General features: G+C 45.2%; 1 protein-coding gene across 2 annotated transcripts in view; it reads left to right on the forward strand.

Annotated features, from left to right (window-relative positions):
• The window catches only part of IFT122 (intraflagellar transport 122), a 74,009-nt gene that overhangs the window by 29,699 nt on the left and 19,809 nt on the right, over window positions 1-24,501 (forward strand). For both annotated transcript variants that reach the window (XM_038772163.1, XM_038772164.1), the window contains 7 exons: window positions 1,327-1,524; window positions 4,218-4,358; window positions 6,680-6,733; window positions 11,468-11,629; window positions 14,522-14,688; window positions 22,029-22,200; window positions 23,838-23,940. In XM_038772163.1, coding sequence (XP_038628091.1) covers window positions 1,327-1,524; window positions 4,218-4,358; window positions 6,680-6,733; window positions 11,468-11,629; window positions 14,522-14,688; window positions 22,029-22,200; window positions 23,838-23,940 — 997 coding nt within the window. The remainder of the gene's footprint in view (window positions 1-1,326; window positions 1,525-4,217; window positions 4,359-6,679; window positions 6,734-11,467; window positions 11,630-14,521; window positions 14,689-22,028; window positions 22,201-23,837; window positions 23,941-24,501) is intronic.

Consider the following 24,501-nt stretch of genomic DNA (forward strand, 5'->3'; position numbering starts at 1 on the left):
CAACATAAACAGTAATAACATAAGATCCCTCCACTAGATAAGGAGAGTACCATGGCATCCCTTTGGCGAGAAATTCCAAACGGGAACAACAACAAAAATATTGCAATAAGGCTATTCTATTAATCAATTAATCAGTGCTATATATTGAGCACTCACTGTGCGCAGCGCACTGTACTTAGCACTTGGGAGATTACAGTGTGACAGAGTTGATGGACATGTTCCCTGCCTGCAGTGAGCCCAGTGCTCTGCACAGACTAAGCACCCAGTAAATACCACCAGTTAACATGAAAGAAGGCACTCCTCACATGTTCCCTTTAAAGAGTCCATCGCCACTGTCCGAGCCAGAATACTGAGCTGGGTGAATCATCGGCCTGACCCGATAAGGGCATCGCTTCTGCTGTTATTTAGTACTATGAGAGCATGAAAGTCTGTTTCTCATGTGTAAGTTGGGGTAAGACAAAACTTCTCATTTCACAGAGATATTATGAGGGTAAAGAAATAACAACTGAATAGAATGCTTGAATTCTATGGGGCTGGCTACTGTTTAAATATAATGTCATATTGTTTGGCAGAAATATGTCACTGGAGAGGCATGTCAGTACAGTATTCTTTGTAAGGAGAAGTGAATAGAGCCCCAATTTATATTCTACCCGAAGATTACTGCCTGTGTTGCTACAGCCCTGCAGATAGGCAGAACTTCGTGCCTGAGGCAGAGGCCATAAGCGGCAAGCAGGAATTTTTCCCTCATTGGTTGCCCCTTCCTTAGCTCCCGCTGCTAATTGCAAATAGTGGGGGAGGACTGTAGCCTCCTGGATTCCTCCTGGGTGGCCTTGGCAGGCTTGTCTCCTCCCTAAGGAGCTGGGTCAGAGCTAGTTGTAAATGCAGGGAGAAACTTTCAAGTGAACATTTAAATATGTAGATGAATGTTGAAGCAAGGAATTGGGAAACAAGGTCATTTGAATCCAAAAAGAAGACCCTAATGTTGAGAAGCAGCATGGTCTAGTGGAAAGGGCCCAGGCCTGGGAGTCAGAGGACCCAGGTTCTCGTTCCAGTGCTGCCACTTGTCTGCTGCGTGACCTTGGGCAAGTCACTTAACTTCTCTGTGCCTCAGTTACCTCAACTGTAAAATGGGGATTAAATCCTCCTCCCTCCAATTTAGACTGTGAGCTCTATGTGGGACAGGGACTGTGTCCAACCTGATTATCTTTTATGTACTCCAGCGCTTTAGTATAATGCCTGGCACATAGTAAGTGCTTAACAACTATCATTTAAAAAAGAAATATTGATTTCCTAGTGACTAAGAGGTTTATGTCCTTCCTTCTTGAGGAACCAAATGCTAACAGTGTGGCCTGGAACACTCAGTGTGAGGATATGCTCTGTTTCTCTGGAGGGGGTTACCTCAACATCAAAGCGAGCAACTTCCCTGTTCACCAGCAGAAGCTTCAAGGCTTTGTCGTGGGTTACAATGGCTCCAAGATCTTCTGCCTGCATGTTTTCTCCATGTCTGCTGTGGAAGTGCCGCAGGTAAGCTTGACTTTTCTTGACCAACCAGTGTCTGGGATTGAAGAGCTTAGTGAATGGGTGCTTTTCTGCCCAATTTCCAAGGCATTATGTTTTCTGATCACTTCAGAATTAGAGCCAATCAGCACAAGTGACGGTGGCTGTGGCAGGATTTAGCAATAGACTCCTTCCCCCACCTCCCAGCCCTGCCTGTCAGTAGCACTGAGGCAACTCGCTTGAATGAGTAAGGTGTGGAGGCACTGAACGGGCGAAATTTGCCTCGTTTTGGGATCTCTTTTGCACATTCGGCCAGTGGTGCATGACCTGTGAAAGCAAATAAAATCAATTCTTCCTCCCAAGGGTTGCCACATCCTCCCCATCTGGTTTCTTTCCTTTTAGCTCTCTCCATTTGCCCCATGCCCGGTTTTCTCCCAGAATTGTAAAAATGGCCTGCTGTTCACTTCCTTGTCCCTAGCAGAAGGAGCAGAAAGGAAGGTTCTCACGTTAATTTTCCAGAAGATTCAGATTCTGCAACATCCTCTAGACTGTAAGCTTGTTATGGGCAGGGAACATGTCTACTAATTCTGTTGTAATGTACTCTCCCAAGTGCTTTGTACAGTGCTCTGCACATAGTAAGCGCTTAATAAATACCACTAATTGATTCTGTAGCAAAAGTTTCTCTGCCAGGCTGTCAAGGCCTGTTTTGCTGACGTGGAAGAATCACAGGTGATTAAGTGAAGGAGGTCCAAGAGAAAAGATATTTATCCGCTCCTTCCGCCTCTGCCGTCCTGTGGCTTTTGGACAGGAGAAGAAGGTTAAAATTCAGCACACGATTCTTACAGATTTTAGTTTTCCTCTTGAACCTTACATCATCTTGTGTAACAGCTGGATGAACAGCCAAGTAGATGAAGAAACCTGGAGAGGGTCGGGCTTCCCAGTTTTAAACAAAAGATGAAGAGAGTGGTGGTGTGGTGGCATTTCATTTTATTTCCCCGATTTTAAGAACTGTCTCACAAAATTTAGCTCTGCCCATCCAATGTTGACTCTGAGTAGACTGATAAGGCTCTAATCCCGGCTCTGCCACTTGTCTTCTGTGTGACCTTGGGCAAGTCACTTCTCTTCTCTGTGCCTCAGTTACCTCATCTGTAAAATGGGGATTAAGCCTGAGCCCCACGTGGGACATGAACTGTGTCCAACCTAATTAGCCTGTATTTACCCTAGCGCTTAGTACAGTGCCTGGCACATAGTAAGTGCTTAACAAATACCATAAAAACCCCTCCCCCCCAAAAAACCCAAACAGCCGTAGAAGGGTTGGCCTCACCCATCGAGGGTTCAGTTGAAGCTGCCAGTTAGCTTATTTTAGCAGCCACAGTCTGCTGGAGTAAATGTCTTGACGGATATGCTGACTTTCATTCATTCAATCATATTTATTGAGTGCTTACTGTATACGGAACAATGTACTAAGCACTTGGGAGAGTACAATTGCCATGATGATGGCTCCCCCTAACCTGCTCTGACTGATAGGCCCAAAATGTGGAGTGGTTTTTCTGACCAGCGTGCAGAAGGGAAATATTCTCCTTTGTAAAGGAGATGACAGTATAGGAGATCCTGGCCCTGCCTCAACTCCTTGGTTACTTGTCGATCAAGCAGTGAATCATATTTACTGAGGGTTGACTGTATGTGGACTACTGTATTAAGCACTTGGGAGAGCCCAGTATAACAGAGTTGGTAGACACATTCCCTGCCCACAACGAGCTTGCAGTCTAGAGGGGGACGCTTATGAGGTCAGGCAAAATGGAATGCATTTAAGCAGATTTGGAGCTAGGGGAAGCTCCATCTATTTCAGTTTGCTTGTGGGCAGACAGCTGAGCTATATCCAAGCCCTGGACTTAAAGTCACTAAAATACAGGGAAAGCCACTAGCATTCAGGGAGTAGGACCTTCTCAAGGACTCTGCATTTCGACCATTTATACTATGGTATAATGGACTTTCATGGTACGGTACCTAAACCAATTGAGAACAGTGTTTCGTGGTGCTTCATGACAAAACATAGGAAAGAAAGGCCTCACCTTGCTTAATAATTAGGGCAAGAATCGTGTCCTGAAGGCCAACCAACTGTGAGTTCTCCGTTCTTGAAACGGAAGGGAATTTTGGTAAGAGCTCTCCTTGGAATTCTGGATCCGGGCACCATTACCAAAAGTTCACAGGCTGATCTCCGTTTAGGTAGCAGAGGGAGAGACGCTAACTTCAACTACCTTAGTAGCCAGGGTTCTGCTTATCCCACACCAGGAGAGCAATGGCAGATGGAGAGGGAGTATCTCCCTGCTTTTTAACCCCCCAAAAAATCCAAGTTGTGGGGAAGCCTTGGCCTTCATGGCTTCAGCTTCTATTCCCCTTCAGCCCCTCTCCCCCTGCCCCACCCCTCCACACCTTCCATGGGACGGGTCTTTTCCCTGGTGCTGATGAGTAGGATGTTGTAAAGGTTAAGATATCATGCAGTCTAAAGAGGTGATTATAAAGAGGAAATTGAAGGAAAGAGCCCTCTGTTCATTCAGTTGGAAAAAAAGTCACCATAGAAATAATGGCATGTAATGATTAGAGTAATATAGTAATTTTGAATTTCTGGGAAGAAAAACATTCTTGACATGGTTCCCTTTTGTCATCATTCTGAAAATTGCCTTCTTTTTATTTGATGTTACCTTCAATGGAATCTATAGTCTGCCCCTATGTATCAGTATCTGGACCGGAAAATGTTCAAAGAAGCCTACCAGATTGCTTGCCTAGGTGTGACTGAAGCAGATTGGAAAGATCTGGCCATGGAGGCTTTAGAAGGATTGGAGTTTGAAACAGCCAAAAAGGTAAAACATCTAGTCATGTATTTCCGGGTATCCCATTTCAAACAGGTGCCATTTAAAGATTGATTGCTTTAGGAGGGTCTGTCTTTAAATGGGTAACCCACTTATTAAATAATGACACCTTCTTCAGTACTGTTCCAATTGGGAGGGGGCTACCCTCAGATTACAAAGCAGGCCAGTACACTTTCAATATAACTCCATGGTGGTTAGAATAACACCCCACCGTATGTGTGTGTGTGTGTGTGTGTGTGTGTGTGTGTGTGTTTTGTTTGTGTTTTATGTTATTAAGCCCTTACTGTGCATCAAGCACTGTTATAAGAGCTGGGGTAGACACAAATTAATCGAGCTGGACAAAGTCCATCTCCCACATGGGGCTCACAGTCTAAGTAGGAGGGAGAACAGGTATTGAATCCCCATTTTGCAGCTGAGGAAACAGACACAGAGAAGGCAAATGACCAAAGTCACACAGCAGGCAAGTGGCGGAGGTGGGATTAGAATCCAGGCCCTCTGGCTCCCAGACCTGTGCTGTGTCCACTAGGCCATGCTGCTTCATAGATCTGATTCACTTTGGGTTCGCTCTGCCTGTGAGAGTCAACCAAAATGCCGGAAGACGTTTAAGTCGTATGCTTTTATGATGCACTCAGAAAAGTAAATCATGGTTCTGCTTCTTTTCTCCCTCAGCAGGTTTCAAGTCTGAAGGGTTATTTTGTAGTGATTGAAGCATTTGATTTATAGACTTTATCTTTTAAACATTTCATATTGAAAATCCGAAGTCTTTAGTTCTTTTTGTCATCGTGGTTTTAGCTTTACCAGTGAGTGACTGGAAGAGAGTAAATGGAGGATTAAAAAGAAGAATTTAAGAAGGCTCACCTGCAGCTGTCTGATATGGGGCTCATTTCTCCACTAGATGTCAGAAAAGAGCTACTTAGTACTACAGGAACTTTGCTCTTGTCCTGTGCTTTCTCCTAAAATCATGTTGATCCCATTCTTCCCCCTGCTTGTGCTTCCCTGATTTATTTTTTTTAATAGTATTTAAGCGCTTATTGTGTGCCAAGCACTGTTCTAAGCGCTGGGGTAGATACACGATAATTAGGGTGGACACAATCCTTGTATCACATAGGGCTCGCAGTCTAACTAAGGTCTTATGCCATTGATTGCTTCGCCCCAGGCAGTAATGTGGGGATTGCCTGGAGCGAAGGGGAAAGGCAGGACCTGGAACCAAGTTTCTCATGGAGAAAATCGTCATCCTGCCACTCTGCATCTTCCTCTCTCAAGTACAGGTAGAGATATAAGGAAATCCAATTTGAATAGAAAGCTTATAAGCAGTAGCACAAGATGCTGTTAGTGAATCATAAATATGCGTGACAATCTCCTGAAGAAAACTGTGGTAGCATTTTCATTTTCTTACAGCTCTTTAGAGAGAACAAAAGACAAATGTATAGATGTTGCAAATTGCCAAAGTCATTGTTATCCTTGGCATTTCAAATTCTAGATGCTCTCATGGTTTAGGATTTTGTTAGCCTTTATCCTCCAAATCAGAATGAAGGGATTTAAAGAAAGCAGCTGGATGAAAACAATGATCATCAAGAGTCTTGCATCTCCTGCCACTGGGTTGAATAAAACATGCAGGGGGTTGTGATATACTTGAGCCCCTTGGTGACTACAGAAGCGTTATCTAATTGGCAGCTGGAAAATGCCATTATTCCAAGGGTTAAGGTGACAGTCTCTGATTACAAGTCTAAGGAAAGAGCAAAGCCATTATAATTTACACATGACTTTGTCACTTGGGAGTTTTGAAAGTGATACTTTATCTCAGTTTGCAAGAAGCCATCTCTGTCCTTCCTCGACTTCCTTCTCTCCCTCTGTGCACTTGGTTTGCAGAGGAGCCCGGTAAAGACATCTGTCTCCTGCTTTTCCTCTGAGTCTTTATTACAGTATGTACTTGCTGTCTGTCATCACTCAGATTTTACTCACTCCTTCCCCAGTGCCAGCCCCCTCTTCTCAATAAGGTAGAGTTCATTTTTTCCTTGGGAAAGAGATACTCCCTAGTAGGTGCAATCATAAAATGCAGCATTGGACGTTTTATTTGGTCTAATCTCAAGGGTACTGACCTACACAGGCCTTTTAGCTCTTATATGACAATCCCAGGGATGGTATCCTTTCTTTGTGTGAGATGTATTTCACAGGAAACCTAAGTGTTTAGCCAGCTCTGGCTATTTTTGTCCTGATTGGTTTAGGGTAGAAAGTTATGTTTTAGAAAGACATTCCCTGACTCAGGGCTCAGAGAGTTGTTGATTTTTATTCCTTTGCTCTTTCTCCAATAGGCATTTACCAGAGTACAAGACCTTCGGTATTTAGAACTGATCAACAATATTGAGGTAAAAGCTTAACTGCTAAATTTAGTTTCTTCTTTTTTTTCTAACTAAAGCACACTCAGATTCTCAGCAAGTTGTCAGGAGAATGCCTAACCACTTGTTTTAGAGAGGTAGAAACCCCAGCTCTGCTCTCACATTGTTTCTGGAGGTTAGAGCTCTGGATCATAAGTTAGAAAATCCAGGTTTCATTGCCAGTTATGCTTTGGAGTCATTAAGTGATAACGTGAAAAATCACATAAATTGCTTAAGGTTTTAGTTTCCCTGTTGTGTAAAAATGCCTGTTACTAACAGCTGGGAGTTGTTATTGAGGCTCGGGGGGGGGTGCTACAATTTCGGTTTCCAAAGGACTGCAGGAACCACAGGTGCTAACTCCATGGGGGTAATTAATTAGTCATATTTATTGAGCACTTACTGTGTGCACAGCACTGTACTAAGCGCTTGGAAGAGTACGTTATAACAGAGTTGGTTGACATGTTCCCTGCCCCCAACAAACTTATGGCGTAGAGGGGGAGACAGATATGGATATAAATAAATAAATTATGGATAAGGGCTACAGGGCTGAGGGAGGGGTGAATAAAGGGAGCAAATCTAAGTGCATGGGTGTTGAAGCGATTGCCCCCAAATACACAATTGTGTTTATATACCATATTGAGAAGTAGCATGGCTTAGTGGATAGAGCACAGGTTTTGGGAGTCAGAACGTCATGGGTTCTAATCCTGACTCCACCACTTGTCTGCTGTGTGATGTTGGGCAAGTTGCTTCACTTCTCTGTGCCTCAGTTACCTCATCTGTTAAATGGAGATTGAGAGCGTGAGCCCCGTGTGGGACAGGGACTGTGTCCAACCCAATTTGCTTGTATCCACCCCAGTGCTTAGTACATTGCCTGGCACAGAGTAAGCGCTGAACAAATACTATTATTATTATTATTACTATTATTTGTTCATATGCAATACCTAAATTATAATATTTGGGAATGGTAAACATTTGGTTTTGTGCTTTCATCGGGAATTAACAATGGCGTTTGCCTTGAATAGATTTATTTTGACAGTAGAGGTGAATCTCAAATGTGATTACATATAATGCATCTCCCACTCCCTTCTGCGTCACCCTGACTTGCTCCCTTTGCTCTTCCCCTCTCCCAGCCCCAAAGCATTTATGTACATATCTGTAACTTTATTTACTTGTATTGATGTCTGTCTCCCTGACTCTAGACTGTGAACTCGTTGTGGGCAGGGAATGTCATTGTTTATTGTCATATTGTACTTTCCCAAGCGCTTAGTACTGTGCTCTGCATACAGTAAGCGCTCAATAAATATGATTGAATGTTGATAGCAGGGGTGGCCAAGCTCCGTGAACTGAAGAGCTGCAAACCCCAAACGTAATACAGCTGAGAGCCACAGATTGAAAAGAATTCCTTTAATGGGAATGGCGAACCAGCCTTCTGGTTGGGATGGGAGGATGGGGTGCTGGTGAGGGGCAACATGATCAGGAGAGAGGTGGAAGGGGGCAGGTGCCGCGCCCCTTGGCCCTTGCCTGAGGGGGCACCGCTGCTGCCACTATCAAAAAGGCTGGAGTAGCAGCTACCGTGGGGGGAAAAATAAGTAATAAAGCCTATGTGAGCAAGCTGCACAGCATGCCAAGAATTGGCCTATAAAATGCAGTCAGAAATGAACGTCTCACAGCAGTGGGCTCACAAAGGGATCTTCATTGGTATCTAAAGATGGAACCGAGTCCTCCTAGATTGCACATTTGACTGGGCTTTCCAACGCACCCACTGACATGCAAGGCATCCTCTGGGAAACAGCTGGGGTCCCACCAGAAGCTGGTATGTCATTGAGTAGTCCGGATGAGAATTCAGGTCATTCAGTAGTTGGCAGCAGAAACAGCCCTGACACTGCCCACCTGATAACACTTTCTTCGAGATTTATTGGGCCTTGCTTCTCTTGGGTTTGTCTTCCCGGCAATGGGGCATTGGCGTGGACTCTTCATCGTGGAGGTCATATGCCCTGAGCATTTGGTGTAATCGTGAACATGGGTGTGTTGGCCGCATGTGGCCTGCTGAAGCTTTCAGGTTGGATTCCAAAGTTAGTCCCTTTTCCCCCAAACACATGCCGTGCACCATTTCATTCTGAAGACGTGAAAAGGGACATGTGTACTTGGGGAAACGGGGGCCAACCTTGAATGTACAAGATGTTCATCTTCATTCATTCAGTCGTATTTACTGAGTGATTGCTGTGGGCAGAGCACTGTACTAAGCGCTAGGGAGAGTACAATCCAACAATAAACAGTCACATTCCATGCCCACAGTGAGCTTACAGTCTACAGCAGGGGAGATAGACATTAATATAAATAATTAGTTATGTACATATGTGCCGTGGTGCTGGGAGGGGGGAAGAACAAAGGGAGCAAGTCAGGGCGACGCAGAAGGGGGTGGGAGAAGAGGAAAGGCAGGGGCTTAGGGAAGGCCTCTTGGAGGAGATGTGCCTTCAATAAGCCTTTGAAGGGTGGGAGGGAGGAGGGAGGGCATTTGAGGAGGGAGGGTGTTCCAGGCCAGAGGCAGGATGTGGGTGAGGGGTTGGTGGCGATGTGGGTGAGACCGAGGCACAGCGAGAAAGCATTAGAGGAGTGAAGTGTGCGGGTTGCGTTATAGTAGGAGGGTAGTGAGGTGAGGTAGAGAGGGCAAGGTGATGGAGTGCTTTAAAGTTTAATGGTGAGGAATTTTTGTTTGACGTGGAGGTTGGTGGGCAACCACTGGAGTTCTCTGAGGAGTGGGGTGACATGTTCTGAACATTTTTGTAGAAAATGATCTGGGCAGCAGAGTGAAGTCTGGACTGGAGTGGGGAGAGACAGGAGGCTGGGAGGTCAGCAAGGAGGCTGATGCAGTAATCCAGGTGGGATAGGATGAGTGATTGTATTAACATGGTAGCAGTTTCAATGGAGAGGAAAGGGCTGTTTTCCCTCTATGGGGAGGGGAAGGTGAGCTCACTGGTGGGTAGGGACTGTCTCTGTATGTTGCCAACTTGTACTTCCCAAGCGCTTAGTACAGTGCTCTGCACACAGTAAGCGCTCAATAAATACGATTGATTGATTGATTGATTGTTTCCCCTCCATAGTGCTCTAGGAGCCATTTTTAGAATGGCGCTGAAGTTGAATGCAGAGGGCAGAACCGGGAAGCCTCCATGGATGAAGAAGGGAGGGGAGGGCCAGAGCTGAGGTTGGCTGACAGCCGATATCCCCATCTCCTTGACTTTCCTCTCCCAGGCAGCTCACCAAGTTCCATAAGGGTGGCCTATTCTATAGTAACTCACGAGTAGCTGTTGGCTTTGTTCAAAAAGATTATAATGATGAAACTGATCGTAAGGTTCTTTTGATGTACCTCAAGTTTCTCCAGCTTTTCCTCTATTATCTACATCAGTAGGGAGAGGGATAGTAGGGTGAGTTCAATCCTCAGATAATCACCACATCTTATTTTAGCCAATAGCTTCAAATTTATTTCCCCACCGAACTTTTACTAACAAGAAACTGGAAGCAAATTTAATTGGTTTGAGTTTTATCTTTTATTTTCTCCTGCCCACTGGTGAAAGTGCTAATGAGCAGGGAAATAGCCATAAGGCAGGGAGCCAGTAGGAGAAGCAGCTAAGGCCTAAGACAGTCTACAAACTGGATAATCAACCCCTGAGTTATGGAGAGTTAACTGCCTGCCATATTGGGTTTTGAGAATGAGAGAGAATCTATTTATAGCACCTGTTCCAGTGCCATGAACACAGTGGGCTAGGAGTAAAGGCTGGTTGATGATCTGTATGAAACTGACAACCGATCTGTGTTCTAGACAACAATTTTATAACCAGATAAGACAAGCAACGACATTTTTTTTTTTTTTTACTCTCTTCAGGAGATTTTTAATTGGTCTCACTAGATTAGGTTTTGTTTGAACATAAATGATTTGCTCAAATGACTTAATTTTTTTTTTACCATTCCATGTCAGTTGGGAAGCCGATTTGCTCCCCAGCTACTAAGACTTTTACCAGCTTGTCTCGGAGTTTGAGTCAATAGCATCTCATATTCCTCAACTGTGATACGCACTTGGTAGAAAACATGCAAAAATGAGGTGCTGGGACTGGAGAAGTTAGTCACTGTGTAGTAGTTAGAATAACTCAGTCTACATGATGAGTAGAGTAACAATTAAAAGTCAGTCAATTAAATATAATTCCTAACCTTCCTCTAGTTCCTTGCAGTTGAATCTGTGAGCATTTGGTATCTGCCCCACCCTCATCCCCGAAGTATTTACGTATGGATCTATAAATTGTTTATTATAAATTATTTACATTAATGCCTGCCTCCCCCTCAAAACTTCAAGCTTGCCGTGGGCAGGGAAACGTGTCTGCCAACTTTGCAACTGACTGGACTGGAGCTCGTCCATTATTATTATTATTTTTTAATGACGGGAGACTCCGTCAATATCGACAACTATTTAAACAATCATGGGTTTGTTTAAACTCCCCTTTTGTTGCTTTGAAAGTAAGTTCAGGAGAGGAGTATTGTTCAGTTTTCAAAGGCCTACACAATCGAGCCTTCCCACCAGAAACCTAGGCGAGAGACATAACAGCCCAGGAGCCAACCGAAGGTCTAGTGGGAAAGTCCGGGAGCATTACTTGTAATGGCTATTTCTAACCTTTGTAAAATCTGCTTCCTGCCTGTGACTGCAAAGGCAATTTCCTGTGCCTCTAATTTTTCCAGGAGAGGAAGAAGCGTGGAGAGACCAACAATGACTTGTTTCTCGCAGATGTTTATGCCTACCAGGGAAAGTTCCACGAGGCAGCTAAACTGTACAAGCGGAGTGGGCATGAGAATCTTGCTCTGGACATGTTTAGTGATCTGCGCATGTTTGACTTTGCTAAGGTAATCCCGTGCCATTGTTGAAGTTTGAAAGCCAGCGACATCTAACCCTCGGGAAAAGTGTCTTGCCCCCGTTCAAAGCATGAGGATGTTTCTATCTAGTTCTTTTTGAAAGACCTCCTCGCTCCATCTCCGTCCCCAAACCAGAATATATATTCCCTCAAGATGCCTAGAAGTGGGTGGCACATCAGGTACAAGAAAATACAGTAGGGTCAAGAGGGGCTTAGAAACATTCCTGACCAAGCAGTCCATAATGGGCTAGTAGAGGCCCGGTTACCAATGTAGAGGGAAACCTCAGTTGCTGAAGACCATCTAGTGGCCTGGATGGATCATAGATCTGACCCAGTCAAGGCATCTCTCATGTTCTCGTTTGGTGATGATAATGATGATGACTCACTTGAAATTTGCTTTTGGAGAGGATAAAGGGAATGCCTTTCCATTCTGAACTGCAATAATCTGGAGTTTAAAGGGCCTGAACCCCGGGCTTTTCCTTAGGCCAAGTTCCCAGTGACTTCAGTGAGAACTAGGTCTGAGAAAGGAGCACTTAATCAGTCTTGTTGACTGCAAATCACTGCTTATTGCATGCCAGATCTGAAAGGACTCTTCAAGATGCCTCATGACACTGCCGCTCTTTTCACAGAGACGTCTATGCTGCCTTTTACTGCCTTTTCAAATACCAAAGTGTCAAGGGGGATTTTCAAAGCTTATTAGATGAACCATATGTGAGCATCAACTAATATCAATAATAGATCTTTCAGACTCAAGTTGGACAGCCCCCCACCGCCCCATCCTTTTGTATGTTTTCTACTTTCTAAGGTTTCTTAATGCTTTCTGTTCCTCTTCTCAGTTCCCTCCCCGTGGAGGGAGATTCCTCTGCTCAGGATTTCCGGCATTTTGAACAGTTGCATTTTGAGTACGTATGACGCCTTGGATGAGTGTTTCTTCACCACATTTGCATTTGGAGTTTCTCCTCCCTACTTCTTCCTCTGTATCTTGCACATTGTCTCTCTTTCTGTTGGGCCTTGCGCTTCCACCCCATGGGAATCGGACCAGCCACCAGAGCCCAGCCAGAAGAGGCAGAGCATGGGGGTGGAAGCAGCAAAACCTTCACTCTTCAAATTCCTCCTTCTCCCAGCTCTCCTACCTCTTGCTTCTTTCCCAGTTTGTGGAGTTTGGTGCTGTGGGGAGGTAGGGGGTGGAATGCATAGCCTCCTTAACCTACCAGGTTAATTTGCTTCCCCAGATTAAATCTACTTTCTGAAATTTTTAAATTACATTCCCATGAACAAATAAATTTGCTTTCTGCAAAAGTGACATGTTTATTTGGTGATAAGGAGGATTATGGTGTTTTTAAGTCCCTATAATACATCCTTATCCAAATCACCAAGAACAAGAGCTCTGTTTATTCTCATTCATCACTCAACACAACCTCATTCTGTCCACTGCAGGACAAAGACTTTGCCATAGCCAGTGGATGAAGTAATTTAGGTTCATGGAACAAAATATCCTTGGAAAACCCAGTCCGTTATATCTTGGAGGTGTAATTTGGGACTCAGCTTAGTCAGAACCAAATGTCAGCCCCTTTTGATAATATTGATAGTATTTGTTACGCGCTTACTATGTGTGAAGCACTGTTCTAAGCACTGAGGGGGATACAAGGTGATCAGGTTGTCCCACGTGGGACTCACAGTCTTCATACCCATTTTACAGATGAAGTAACTGAGGCTCAGAGAAGTTAAGTGACTTGTCCAAGGTCACACAGCAGACATGCGGCGGAGCCGGGATTAGAACCCATGTCCTCTGACTCCCAAGCCCGTGTTCTTTCCACTGAGCCATGCTGCTTCTCTTAAGCACTTACTATGTGCCAAGCACTGTTCCAGGTGCTGGATAACGACTCCTCCCAGTGTGGTTCTGCTTAGTCAGTTGAGTACACCCTCATGCTACCTTAGGAGGAAACCTTGATCCAAGGAGGAAGATTATCCTTCCAAGGAGCTCAGACGATTCCTTTTTGGATTCCTTTTAGCCTCCTTAGAGGCTAAAGGAGCCTCAAAGGTTGGTTGACAGTTTTTATAGCTTTCTATTAGAGCAGGGACTGCCTTCTGTAGAGTCTGCATATTGACTCGGGGTGTGTCCACATAGCCAAAAAGTAAATAATGCCCCTCTTTTGCTCTTCTCTAGGGTATCTGTATTCCTCTCAGCCTGTATCATTCCCACGGGGGCAAACAGAAAACAAAACAAATTGGCCCCATGGGTTTTCAGTGCACATTGACTTGGCTTTCAGGAGAAACGACAGCCAAATCGTCGGGATAAAGAACGTTTTGGTATATTGTAAGGTTGACGCCCAAGTGATTTCTACAAAGCACTTCGTTAGCAGTTATCCATTTATTGCTGGTAAAGCAGACTTGGGCCCTAAGCATATTCCTGTTCACTCCTCTGAAAGTGCACCTTGTGTTTGTGATGTAAGAGTGACTTAATTATTGATGTTTTATTCCCCCGGATTTGGGTGTCGGACTCCATAGGTGGTCCTCAGGTTCAGAACAAACACTGCTTGGAATCAAGCAATGTGGAAAGGAGGAGGAAGCCACGTATCCTTTGCTCCTTGGCACTCAAAGACGACAGATCTCTGGGTGCTCCAACAGTGATTCCCCATTAACATTTCACCACACACATTTCTCCGGTCTCCTTTGACTCATCGTATTTACCTCATTTCGATACACACAAGCATGGGTGTCTGGATGGGTCCTTTTTTTTTTTTTTTTTTTTTTGGCCTGTACATTTTTATCTTCAGCTTTGACAAACTTGACCCCTTCTTTGTTTCAGATTTTAGCAGCTTGATGTAATGCTGGTGGCAGGACGTTCTAAATCTGAGTATTGTTATTTGCTCTGTTTCCTCAGGATTTCCTTGAATCTGGAGACCCCAAAGAAACAAAGATACTAATCACAAAACAGGCTGACTGGGCCAGAAATACCAATGAACCCAAAGCAGCGGTGGAGATGTACATTTCTGCTGGAGAGCACATCAAAGCCATAGAAATCAGTGGTGAACAAGGCTGGGTAGACATGTAGGTTTTAAATACCTGTAGCTCAAATTTGCCAACTCAGATGGGTTTGACTAAGGGGGGAAAAAGTGTTTTTCCAAAGACATCTGATTTCCTCTGTCCTTTTACATGTCGTGGGTTGTGGCCCCTAACAATGCTGGGATTCGGAAATAGAAATACAAGGAGGCCCTGGACCTCTGAGCTTCCAAGAGCTAGGAGAATAAGAAGTAATGTGGTCTAGTGGAAAGAGCATGGGCTTGGGAGTCAGAGGACCTGGGTTCTAATCTCAGCTCCACCACTTGACTGCTGGGTGTCCTTCGGCAAGTCACTTAGCTTCTCTTTGCCTCAGTTCCCTCATCTGTAAAATAGAGATTCAATACCTGTTCTCCTTCCTACTTAGGCTGTGAGCCCCCAGTGGGACCTGATTATCTTGTATCTACCCCAATGCTTAGTGCAGTGCTGGGCACATAGTAAGTGACTTTACCGCAATTATTATTAGGATAATTGATTAAACAATCATTTATTGCATGCTTACCATGTGCAAAGCACTGTAGAAAGTGCTTAGATCAGCTACAATGTGCCAGTTTCCTTTGTCTCCAGAATGAAGACTAAAACCATCTCCCCCGGTATAGAGGGGTGCGGGTAGAGATCAGTTCTACCCACCTACCTTCTGAGAACAAGAAAAGAGAGGGAAGCAGCTTTCTGCCAAGATACCAACTGTAATAGGCCCTTCTCTTGAAAACTAATGAGCTCAGGGGACTGGGGGAAGGGAGTGGTTTGCAATTCAAAGATTAATGATAAGATCAAAAATTAACTCTTTCCAAGCAGAAAGAGGGCAAATTTGGAAGGAAGGGAGCCGATGGTCTTGAAGGGGATGGGGAGGCCTTCCCCCCACCCCCCCAGTCACATGAAGGTGCTGCCTACCTGGGAAGACAGAAGAAATGTTTATGGCTGTTCTTCAGAGAGCAAAAGAGGCCTTGATGAGGGGGAACAGGACCATGTATTTCCACTTGGGAAGCAGCAAACAGGCTTTGATGATGGGGAACAGGACCATGTATTTCCATTTGGGAAGCAGCATGGCGTGGTGGATAGAGCAGGGGCCTGGGAGTCAGATGGTCATGGGTTCTAATCCCAGCTCTGCCACTGGTCTGCTGTGTAACCTTAGGCAAGTCACTCCACTTCTCTGGGCCTCAGTTTCCTCATATGTAAAATGGGGATTGAGACTTTGAGCTGCCCCCATAGGACAGGGATTGTGTCCAACCCGATTTGCTTGTATCCACTCCAGTGCTTAGTGCACTGCCTGGCACATAGTAAATGTGGTTAATAAATACCAGAATTATCAATTATTATTATTGGTTTGAGCTAAGAATTTTGTCCAGTAGTTACTTTCTTGGCTTGTTTCTGGAAGAAGCAGCTATCATTTATCAGTAATTATTGAACCTGCTGTGGGCAGAGCACTGTACTGTTTGGTAAATATGCTAAAGTGAGAATTTAATTGTCTAGACAGGAGACATAAATTGATGAACATATGAGAATGAGAGAAGAAATATACAGTAGACATCAGTGAATAATAAAAAGACAGATAAGTCCAAAAGCATTGAGGTGGCTAAAGGGATGGCTTATGATGATGATGGTATTTAAATGCTTACTATGTGCCAAGCACTGTACTAAGCACTGGGATAGATAAATGATCATCAGGTTGGACTCAATCCTGGCTCCACATGGGGTTCACAGTATAAGGGGGAGGGAGAACAGGTATTGAATCCCCATTTTACAGATAAGGAAACTGAGGCACAGAAAATTGGCTTGCACATGGTCACACAGCAGACAAGTAGTAGAGCCGGGATTAGGACCCAGGTCCTCTGGCTCCGAGGCCCGTGCTTTTTCCACTAAGCCATACTGCTTTTAGCCTATAACTGGAGAAGATGGGGGACTCAATCAGGGAATGTGTCCTGAAGGAGGTGGCTTTTGTAGGACTTCAAAGGAGGAATGTGGTTTGGCAGAATCAAGGTGGGAAGGCATTCCAGGCAGGGGAAAAGGTGATGGGCCAGATGGGGGTGGGTCAAGAGTGAAGGGTGGTTAGGTTGGCCTGAGGGGCACAAAGAGCACACGTTGGAGTGCTAGCTAGATCAGAGTACAGTTAGATAAGCAGCATGGCCTAGTGGAGAGAGCACGGCTCCACCACTTGTCTGCTGTGTGACCCTTGGCAAGTCACATCACTTCTCTGGGCCTTGGTTACCTCATCTGTATAATGGGGATTGAAACCGTGAGCCTCACATAGGACAGGTACTGTGTCCGACCCAATTTGCTTGTATCCACCTCAGTGCTTAGTACGGTGTCTGGCACATAGTGCTTAACAAACACCACAGTTATTATTATTATTATTATTTATTATTATTATTATTATTATTATTATTATTATAAGAGTGGAGAGCCTTGAAACTCATGGTCTGGAGTTTTGGTTTTATACAAGCATTGGAGATTTTTGAGAAGAGGAGTGATGTGCTGTTATCGGCAGGAGAAATAACATTTCTTGAGTGCCCACTGGGTGCAGCGCACTATACTAAGTGGGCTCTAGACAGTGAATTTGTTGTTGGTAGGGAATTTCATTGTTTATTGTTGTATTGTACTTTCCCCAAGCGCTTAGTACAGTGCTCTGTACAAAGTATGTGCTTTGAATGAATACAATTGAATGAATGAAATGATTGAGAGGTATAAAACAAACAAGTGACACATTCCCACAAGGAGCTTAAACTCCTAAGGGGGAAATCAACCCAAAAATTATTTACAAATAGAAGTCTAGAAGTGCTAGAGATGGCTGATGGGTTTATATGTCTTGGGATGTGTCTGGGAATTAATTGGGGAAGGCTTGCTGGGGATGGACTTTCTGGAGAGTTTTGACTATGGAGAGGGGTCTACAGCCTGTCGGGTTTGGGGGAGTTGGGAGTTCCAGACAGTGTGAGCAAGGAGATGGACAAGGCAAGAATTGAGGGTGAGGTACAATTAGAAGGTAAGCTTGGGAGCTTGTTGTGGGCAGGGAAAATGTTTACCAGCTCTGTTGAATCGTACTCTCCCAAGCATTTAGTCCAGTTCTCTGCACATAGTAAGCGCTCAATAAATACCATTGAACGGCGCAAAGAGCACAGGTAGAGGAGTAGGAGGTGAAGAGAGCAGAGATTTTAGGTGTGGTGTGTTGGTGGAGAGCCTTGAAGCCAATTGCAAGAAGTTTTTGCTTGATTGGGGAGACACGAGGAGCCAGCGTAGGGTTTAATCAGTGTTTTAAAATGATAAGTGCAGCTGAATGTAAGATAGACTGGAGAGAGGAGAAGCTAGAGGCAGGGAGATGAAAAGAAGGCTGTAAAAGTAATCCATCAAGGAGATGAGAAGAGCATTTCCTAGGGTGGTGGAGAGGAAATGGCAGCTCTGGAAAGTAATACAGAGGAAGAACCTGTGCAGCAGTGACAGATTGCATGTGGGAGAAAAATGAGAGAGGAGTCAAAAATAGCACCAAGGTTACAAGCTTGTGGAAAAGGGAGGATGGTGGTGTTATCAGCACTGTTGGAAAAGTTGGGTAGAGGAGGTGGGTGAGTTGGGAATATAAGATTTGTTTTGGCCATATTGAGTGTAAGGTGCCCATGGGTCATCCAGATGGAAATGCTAATAAATAATTGTTGTATTTGTTAAGTGTTTACTTAAAGGGTGAGCCCCATGTGGGACAGGGACTGTGTCCAACTTGATTACCTTGTATTTGTCCCAGCGCTTAGTACAGTGTTTGCTACAAAGTAAGCGCTTAAAAAATACTATTAAAAAAAAAATCAGGCCAGCTACAGTTCCTGTCCCACATGGGGTGCATAAATCTAAGAGGGAGGGAGAATAGGTAGTTGATCCCTATTTTACAAATGAGTAAACTGAGGCTCAGAGACATTAAGTGACTTGCCCAAGGTCACACAACAGGGGAATGATGGAGCTGGGAGTAGAATGCAGATCTTCTGCCTCACGGGCCCAAGCTCTTTCCACTGGGCCATGTGGCTTCATACGTTCCGAATGCAAGATAGTAGAACACATGAGAGGTCAGAGCTGGAAATGTCAATATGGGAATCATCAGCATAAAAATGGTAGTGTGATTTAGTTCTCTGAAAAAGTGAGTGTAAATTGAGAAGAATAGAAGACCAAGAACTGAGCATTCATTCAGCATGCTGTACTGTGTGCAGAGAGCACTGTTCTAGGTGATTGGGAATGTACAATTAAAGTCAAAGATACTCCCTCCTCTCAAGGAGCTTCCAACCTAATAGGGAATGAGGGAGAGATAAATTGCATACATACAATGGGGAGCAAGAGGAAAAAGATGGATAGAATTTGTCGTAGGAAGATGATGGAAAAGTAAAATGAATGAAAAAATAAATAGGGCATGTAAATTGATATACACTCCGTTCTGCGTTAACATGTGTTTTCACTACACATTTTGGCTAGAACATTGTTAGGGAATTGGGAATGCTTCTCCGACTATGTGGGCCTTTTTGGATATGCTATGCCAAGGTATCAGAAGAAACAGCTTGTGCATATGCAGCATTGGAATGGGGGAGTACTGGAGTGTAAGTTTTCCTTAACGTGGGCTTTGCGAGAATGCAACCCTTGCATTCTAGATGAACTAGGTGTATGCATAAATGCTAAGGGGGTCTTTATAAGCCTAAGTGCATCGCAAGATACCCAGAATTCAGGGATGAGGAGAGGGAAAACACCCAACAAAGGAAACCGAGAACGGAAACTGCCCTCTCAAAGGTCACCAATGACCTCCTGCTTGCCAAATCCAATGGCTCATACTCTATCCTAATCCTCCTCGACCTCTCAGCTGCCTTTGACACTGTGGACCACCCCCTTCTCCTCAACACGCTATCCAACCTTGGCTTCACAGACTCCGTCCTCTCCTGGTTCTCCTCTTATCTCTCCAGTCGTTCATTCTCAGTCTCTTTTGCAGGCTCCTCCTCCCACTCCCATCCCCTTACTGTGGGAGTTCCCCAAGGTTCAGTTCTTGGTCCCCTTCTGTTCTCGATCTACATTCTCTCCCTTGGTGACCTCATTCGCTCCCACGGCTTCAACTATCATCTCTACGCTGATGACACCCAAATCTACATCTCTGCCCCTGCTCTATCCCCCTCCCTCCAGGCTCGCATCTCCTCCTGCCTTCAGGACATCTCCATCTGGATGTCTGCCCGCCACCTAAAACTCAACATGTCCAAGACTGAACTCCTTGTCTTCACTCCCAAACCCTGCCCTCTCCCTGACTGTCCCATCACTGTTGACGGCACTACCATCCTTCCCGTCTCACAAGCCCGCAACCTTGGTGTCATCCTCGACTCCGCTCTCTTGTTCACCCCTCACATCCAAGCCATCACCAAAACCTGCCAGTCTCAGCTCCGCAACATTGCCAAGATCTGCCCTTTCCTCTCCATCCAAACTGCTACCCTGCTTGTTCAAGCTCTCATCCTATCCCGTCTGGACTACTGCATCAGCCTTCTCTCTGATCTCCCATCCTCATGTCTCTCCCCACTTCAATCCATACTTCATGCTGCTGCCCAGATTGTCTTTCTCCAGAAACGCTCTGGGCATGTTACTCCCCTCCTCAAAAATCTCCAGTGGCTACCAATCAATCTGCGCATCAGGCAGAAACTCCTCACCCTCGGCTTCAAAGCTCTCCATCACCTCGCCCCCTCCTACCTCACCTCCCTTCTCTCCTTCTACAGCTCAGCCCACACCCTCCGCTCCTCTGCCGCTAATCTCCTCACCATGCCTCGTTCTCGCCTGTCCCGCCGTCGACCCCCGGCCCATGTCATCCCCCTGGCCTGGAATGCCCTCCCTCTGCCCATCCACCAAGCTAACTCTCTTCCTCCCTTCAAGGCCCTACTGAGAGCTCACCTCCAGGAGGCCTTCCCAGACTGAGCCCCTTCCTTCCTCTCCCCCTCACCCCCGCTCCATCCCCCCCCGTCTTACCTCCTTCCCTTCTCCACAGCAACTGTATATATGTATATATGTTTGTACATATTTATTACTCTATTTGTTTATTTTACTTGTACATATCTATTCTATTTATTTTATTTTGTTAATATGTTTGGTTTTGTTCTCTGTCTCCCCCTTCTAGACTGTGAGCCCACTGTTGGGTAGGGACTGTCTCTATATGTTGCCAACTTGTACTTCCCAAGCGCTTAGTACAGTGCTCTGCACACAGTAAGCGCTCAATAAATACGATTGATTGATTGATTGAGGTAGGATGAATAGAGAATACCATCTGTGTCACGAGAGAGGTTCTGAGAGGATACTATCATGTTGGAAGTGGCAGATGGATGAAGGAGGTTTGGGCTGAGAAGAGACCATTAGATTTCTCCAGCAGGAGGTCATGCAAAACCAAGGTAAGCAAAGAGGGTGAAATTCAGATTGAGGGAGTCTAGAAGAGAGATGGCAGAGAGAAAGGGATGGCAGCTGGTTGATACAGCTTAATGGACGGCCCTCCCTTCTATGTCACTTTGCACATGCATTTTCACATCAGTTGTCCTTTGCATAATGCCATCATCAGTTTGCCTAGGTATGCAAGTGTGGCTGAAAAAAAAACAGTGCAGCAGGCCTGACCATTCTGATGGTGTCATGTATATCCCCAAATAGTCTCTTGTTAGCTGATGCCTTTGCCGTTAGCAGCACTGGTACTGTTTTCTATTTTGCCTCTTGGTCTCACAATCCTCTCAAGGCTCCTGTTTGAAGAGCACCCTCATTTCTTGATCGCAGTGCACCAAGCTGGTCTGTCTGTCATACTCGTCTTCTGATTATGATCTCCAGATGCCAGTACCAATAATGATATTTATTAAGCGCCTACAAGGTGCTGGGGCAGGTACAGGTAATCAGATCCGACAGAGTCCCCATCCTTCATGAAGCTTGCAGTCTAAGAGGAAGGGAGAACAGACAGGTATTAAACCCCATTTTACAGAGGAGGAGACTGAGGCCGAGATGTTAAATGACCTCCCCAGGGACTCAAAGCAGGCCAGTGGCAGGTAGAATCTGGGTCTCTTGCCTCCCATTTCCACGCCTTTTCCACTAGGACATGAAGGTCCTGCCCTAAAGACAACTTTATGCTCCCAAGAGCATTTGGCCTGAGTGGTTGTAGCAGCTTAGACCTGGCTTCCAAGTGAGAGGTTAAGGTGATTTTTTTTTTTTTTGGCAGCCCCTCTATGGACATTAAAGTAAAGCATAGAGCAGACGAGCAGTCACCCTGTCCTTGGGACGCAGGAAGCTGCAGCAGAGCCAGAATTCAGATTCTCGGCTTGTGCCGTAGTCTGTTGCCGGGCCGTGATTTTGGTCTTCTCTCTTTCTGGGGGCAGGTTAATAGACATAGCTCGGAAACTGGACAAAGCAGAGCGGGAGCCATTGTTGAAGTGTGCTCACTACTTTAAGATGTTGGACAACCCCGGCTACGCTGCTGAAACCTACATGAAGATTGGGGACCTGAAGCATCTGATAGAGCTCCATGTAGAAACTCAGCACTGGGAAGAGGTGAGGAAGATTTCACTCTGTCTATCTCAGTCTTGGCTTTCTCAGCCTTAGAGGAGCAGCATGGCCTAGTGGATAGAGCACGGGATTGGGAGTCAGAAGGACCTGGGTTCTAATCCCGACTCCGCCGCTTGTGTGCTGGGTGACCTCGGGCAAGTCACTTCACTTCTCTGGGCCTCAGTTACTTCATCTGTAAAATGGGGATTAAGACTGAGAGCCCCAGGTGGGACAGGGACTTATCCAATGCAATTTGCTTGTATTCCACCCCAGCGCTTAGTACAGTGTCTGGCACATAGTAAGCGCTTAACAAATGCCTCCATTATTATTAGCATTCCATTACGAACAGGCACCTCCATGAACCTCTTGGCACCGAGGAGACATAGCGTAGCCCTCGGGGTTCCCTCTCAAGGTGCTTTCCTTCTTCGCAGCAGCTAAACCTAAGCCACTTCAGAAGCTTCTCTGTCACCTTGCCATACCTGGTGGTCATGTGGTATTGGAGTAGAAAAGCCCACCAAGTGCTTTCCCATACACTCATCAGCCAGAGGAGCTTGCCCTCTCAGACAGTCATCCCCCTTCCCGGCCCGACCTGAGCTCAGTGACTGCAGAGGGGAAGAAGAATTAGCAGCATCGGGTGTGGAGGCTACTGTAGTAAGGCCCTGAAGATGCCGTTCATTGTCACGTACCCGTTCAGGCTCGCTGTCATCCTCCCCTCTTCCCAGACATGTTGGAAGTCTGTTCTTTGGGTTCCATAAATTGTGACAGTTGCTTCAATCTCCATTTTTTAAAAACAGGTTTGTTTGAGGAATAGGTCAACCTAGGCATTGATTGGGTAAGTGAAGCCCGGCTCTTATCTGCCCCTCTGCACTACACCATGTGGTGAAGTGAAGGGATCGTGGATGAGAAAATATGAGGGCAAAGTCAGCAGGATTAGTAGCTTTCCGAGTGAAAATTCTAAGGAGCCTTTTCAAGCAGCATAAATTATGACCAATGAAACTCCTGGCTGTGCTTCACATCAGGCAAAAAACAAACAAAAAAACCCCCCAAAAACAGCCTCTTTCAGTTATGTACAGTTTTCCATTGGATCTTGTATTTGACCGCCTGGTCTGTTTCTCTCCCAGTGAAAGGTCCTTCATGGCTCAGATCTTAAATATCAGGCCTTGATATTTAAAAAGGAGAGAATTCAGAAACAACGGGCGCATGACAGTTGCTTCGGGACTAATGTGTCCCATGCAGAAATTGAATCCACATTTGACAGATAATAAACAGAGATGATAATAATGTCACTTCTGCTTCTGTAGGTGTCAGATTCAATTAAAAGCAAATCTGCTTCCAGCACCACCAAGGCCCACGCAAACCCTCAAAATAAAATGTTTCTGATTTAGTGCAGCTACTGTGGTCCAGAAACAGCCTGTGTTGTTATTGAATCCACCCTTCTGCATATTGCTGTTAATTGCCTTTTGTTTTCAAAGAGCCTGTGTTGTTTTTGCCTTTCTGGAGTGAAGGAATGGGATATCTCCTCCCTGTTTGGAGTTGTCATACTGGAGAAATATGACAGTTCCATAATTAATTTGGCCCATCACTGGGTTTCCTTTCGGCGAGGCAGAATGGTTGATTCAGAGTGTGTTTCCTCCTGCTCATAGGCCTTTTCTCTGGGGGAGAAGCATCCTGAATTTAAGAAAGAGATCTATGTGCCCTATGCTCAGTGGTTGGCAGAGAACGATCAGTTTGAAGAAGCGCAAAAAGGTACGTTGGCGAGTCTGTCCTGCCGATTGTCTTTGGGAGTTTGGATCCCTTAATAAGTAATTGTCCAGGAAAAGCCCTCTGGTACAAAAGGCTGTTCTGACTTGGGCCTCCTCCTCTCTTCCTACCATACCTGGAGCTAGTGATCTGCTGCTACTTGATTTTAGGGAGAGTGGGAAAGCCTAGGGTGTATCAGTATTTTTCTGTTTGAAAAATAGGATGTGCTTATACTCAGTAACATCTCATATGCACTTATGTCTGGTAATAGTTCCTAGTTATTTCCTCTTGGTGAGGATTAAAGGATTCAAATATTCTAGGACTAAGGGGTGATTGTTGGAACTCCTCAGCTAAAAGGCATCAGAGAATCATTGTGCTTTCTCTCTCTCTCTCTCTCTCTCTCTCTCTCTCTCTCTCTCTCTCTCTCACACACACACACACACACACACACACACACACACACACACACACACACACACACACACCCGCCCCCCCAATTTCCAGGACATTCATTTGCCAAATTATCTGCATACTTGGACAAAAACAGGAGAAGCAGTTTGGCCTAGT

The sequence above is a fragment of the Tachyglossus aculeatus genome, chromosome X1 (assembly GCF_015852505.1).
Source record: "Tachyglossus aculeatus isolate mTacAcu1 chromosome X1, mTacAcu1.pri, whole genome shotgun sequence".
In the NCBI taxonomy this organism is placed as follows: Eukaryota; Metazoa; Chordata; class Mammalia; order Monotremata; family Tachyglossidae; genus Tachyglossus; species Tachyglossus aculeatus.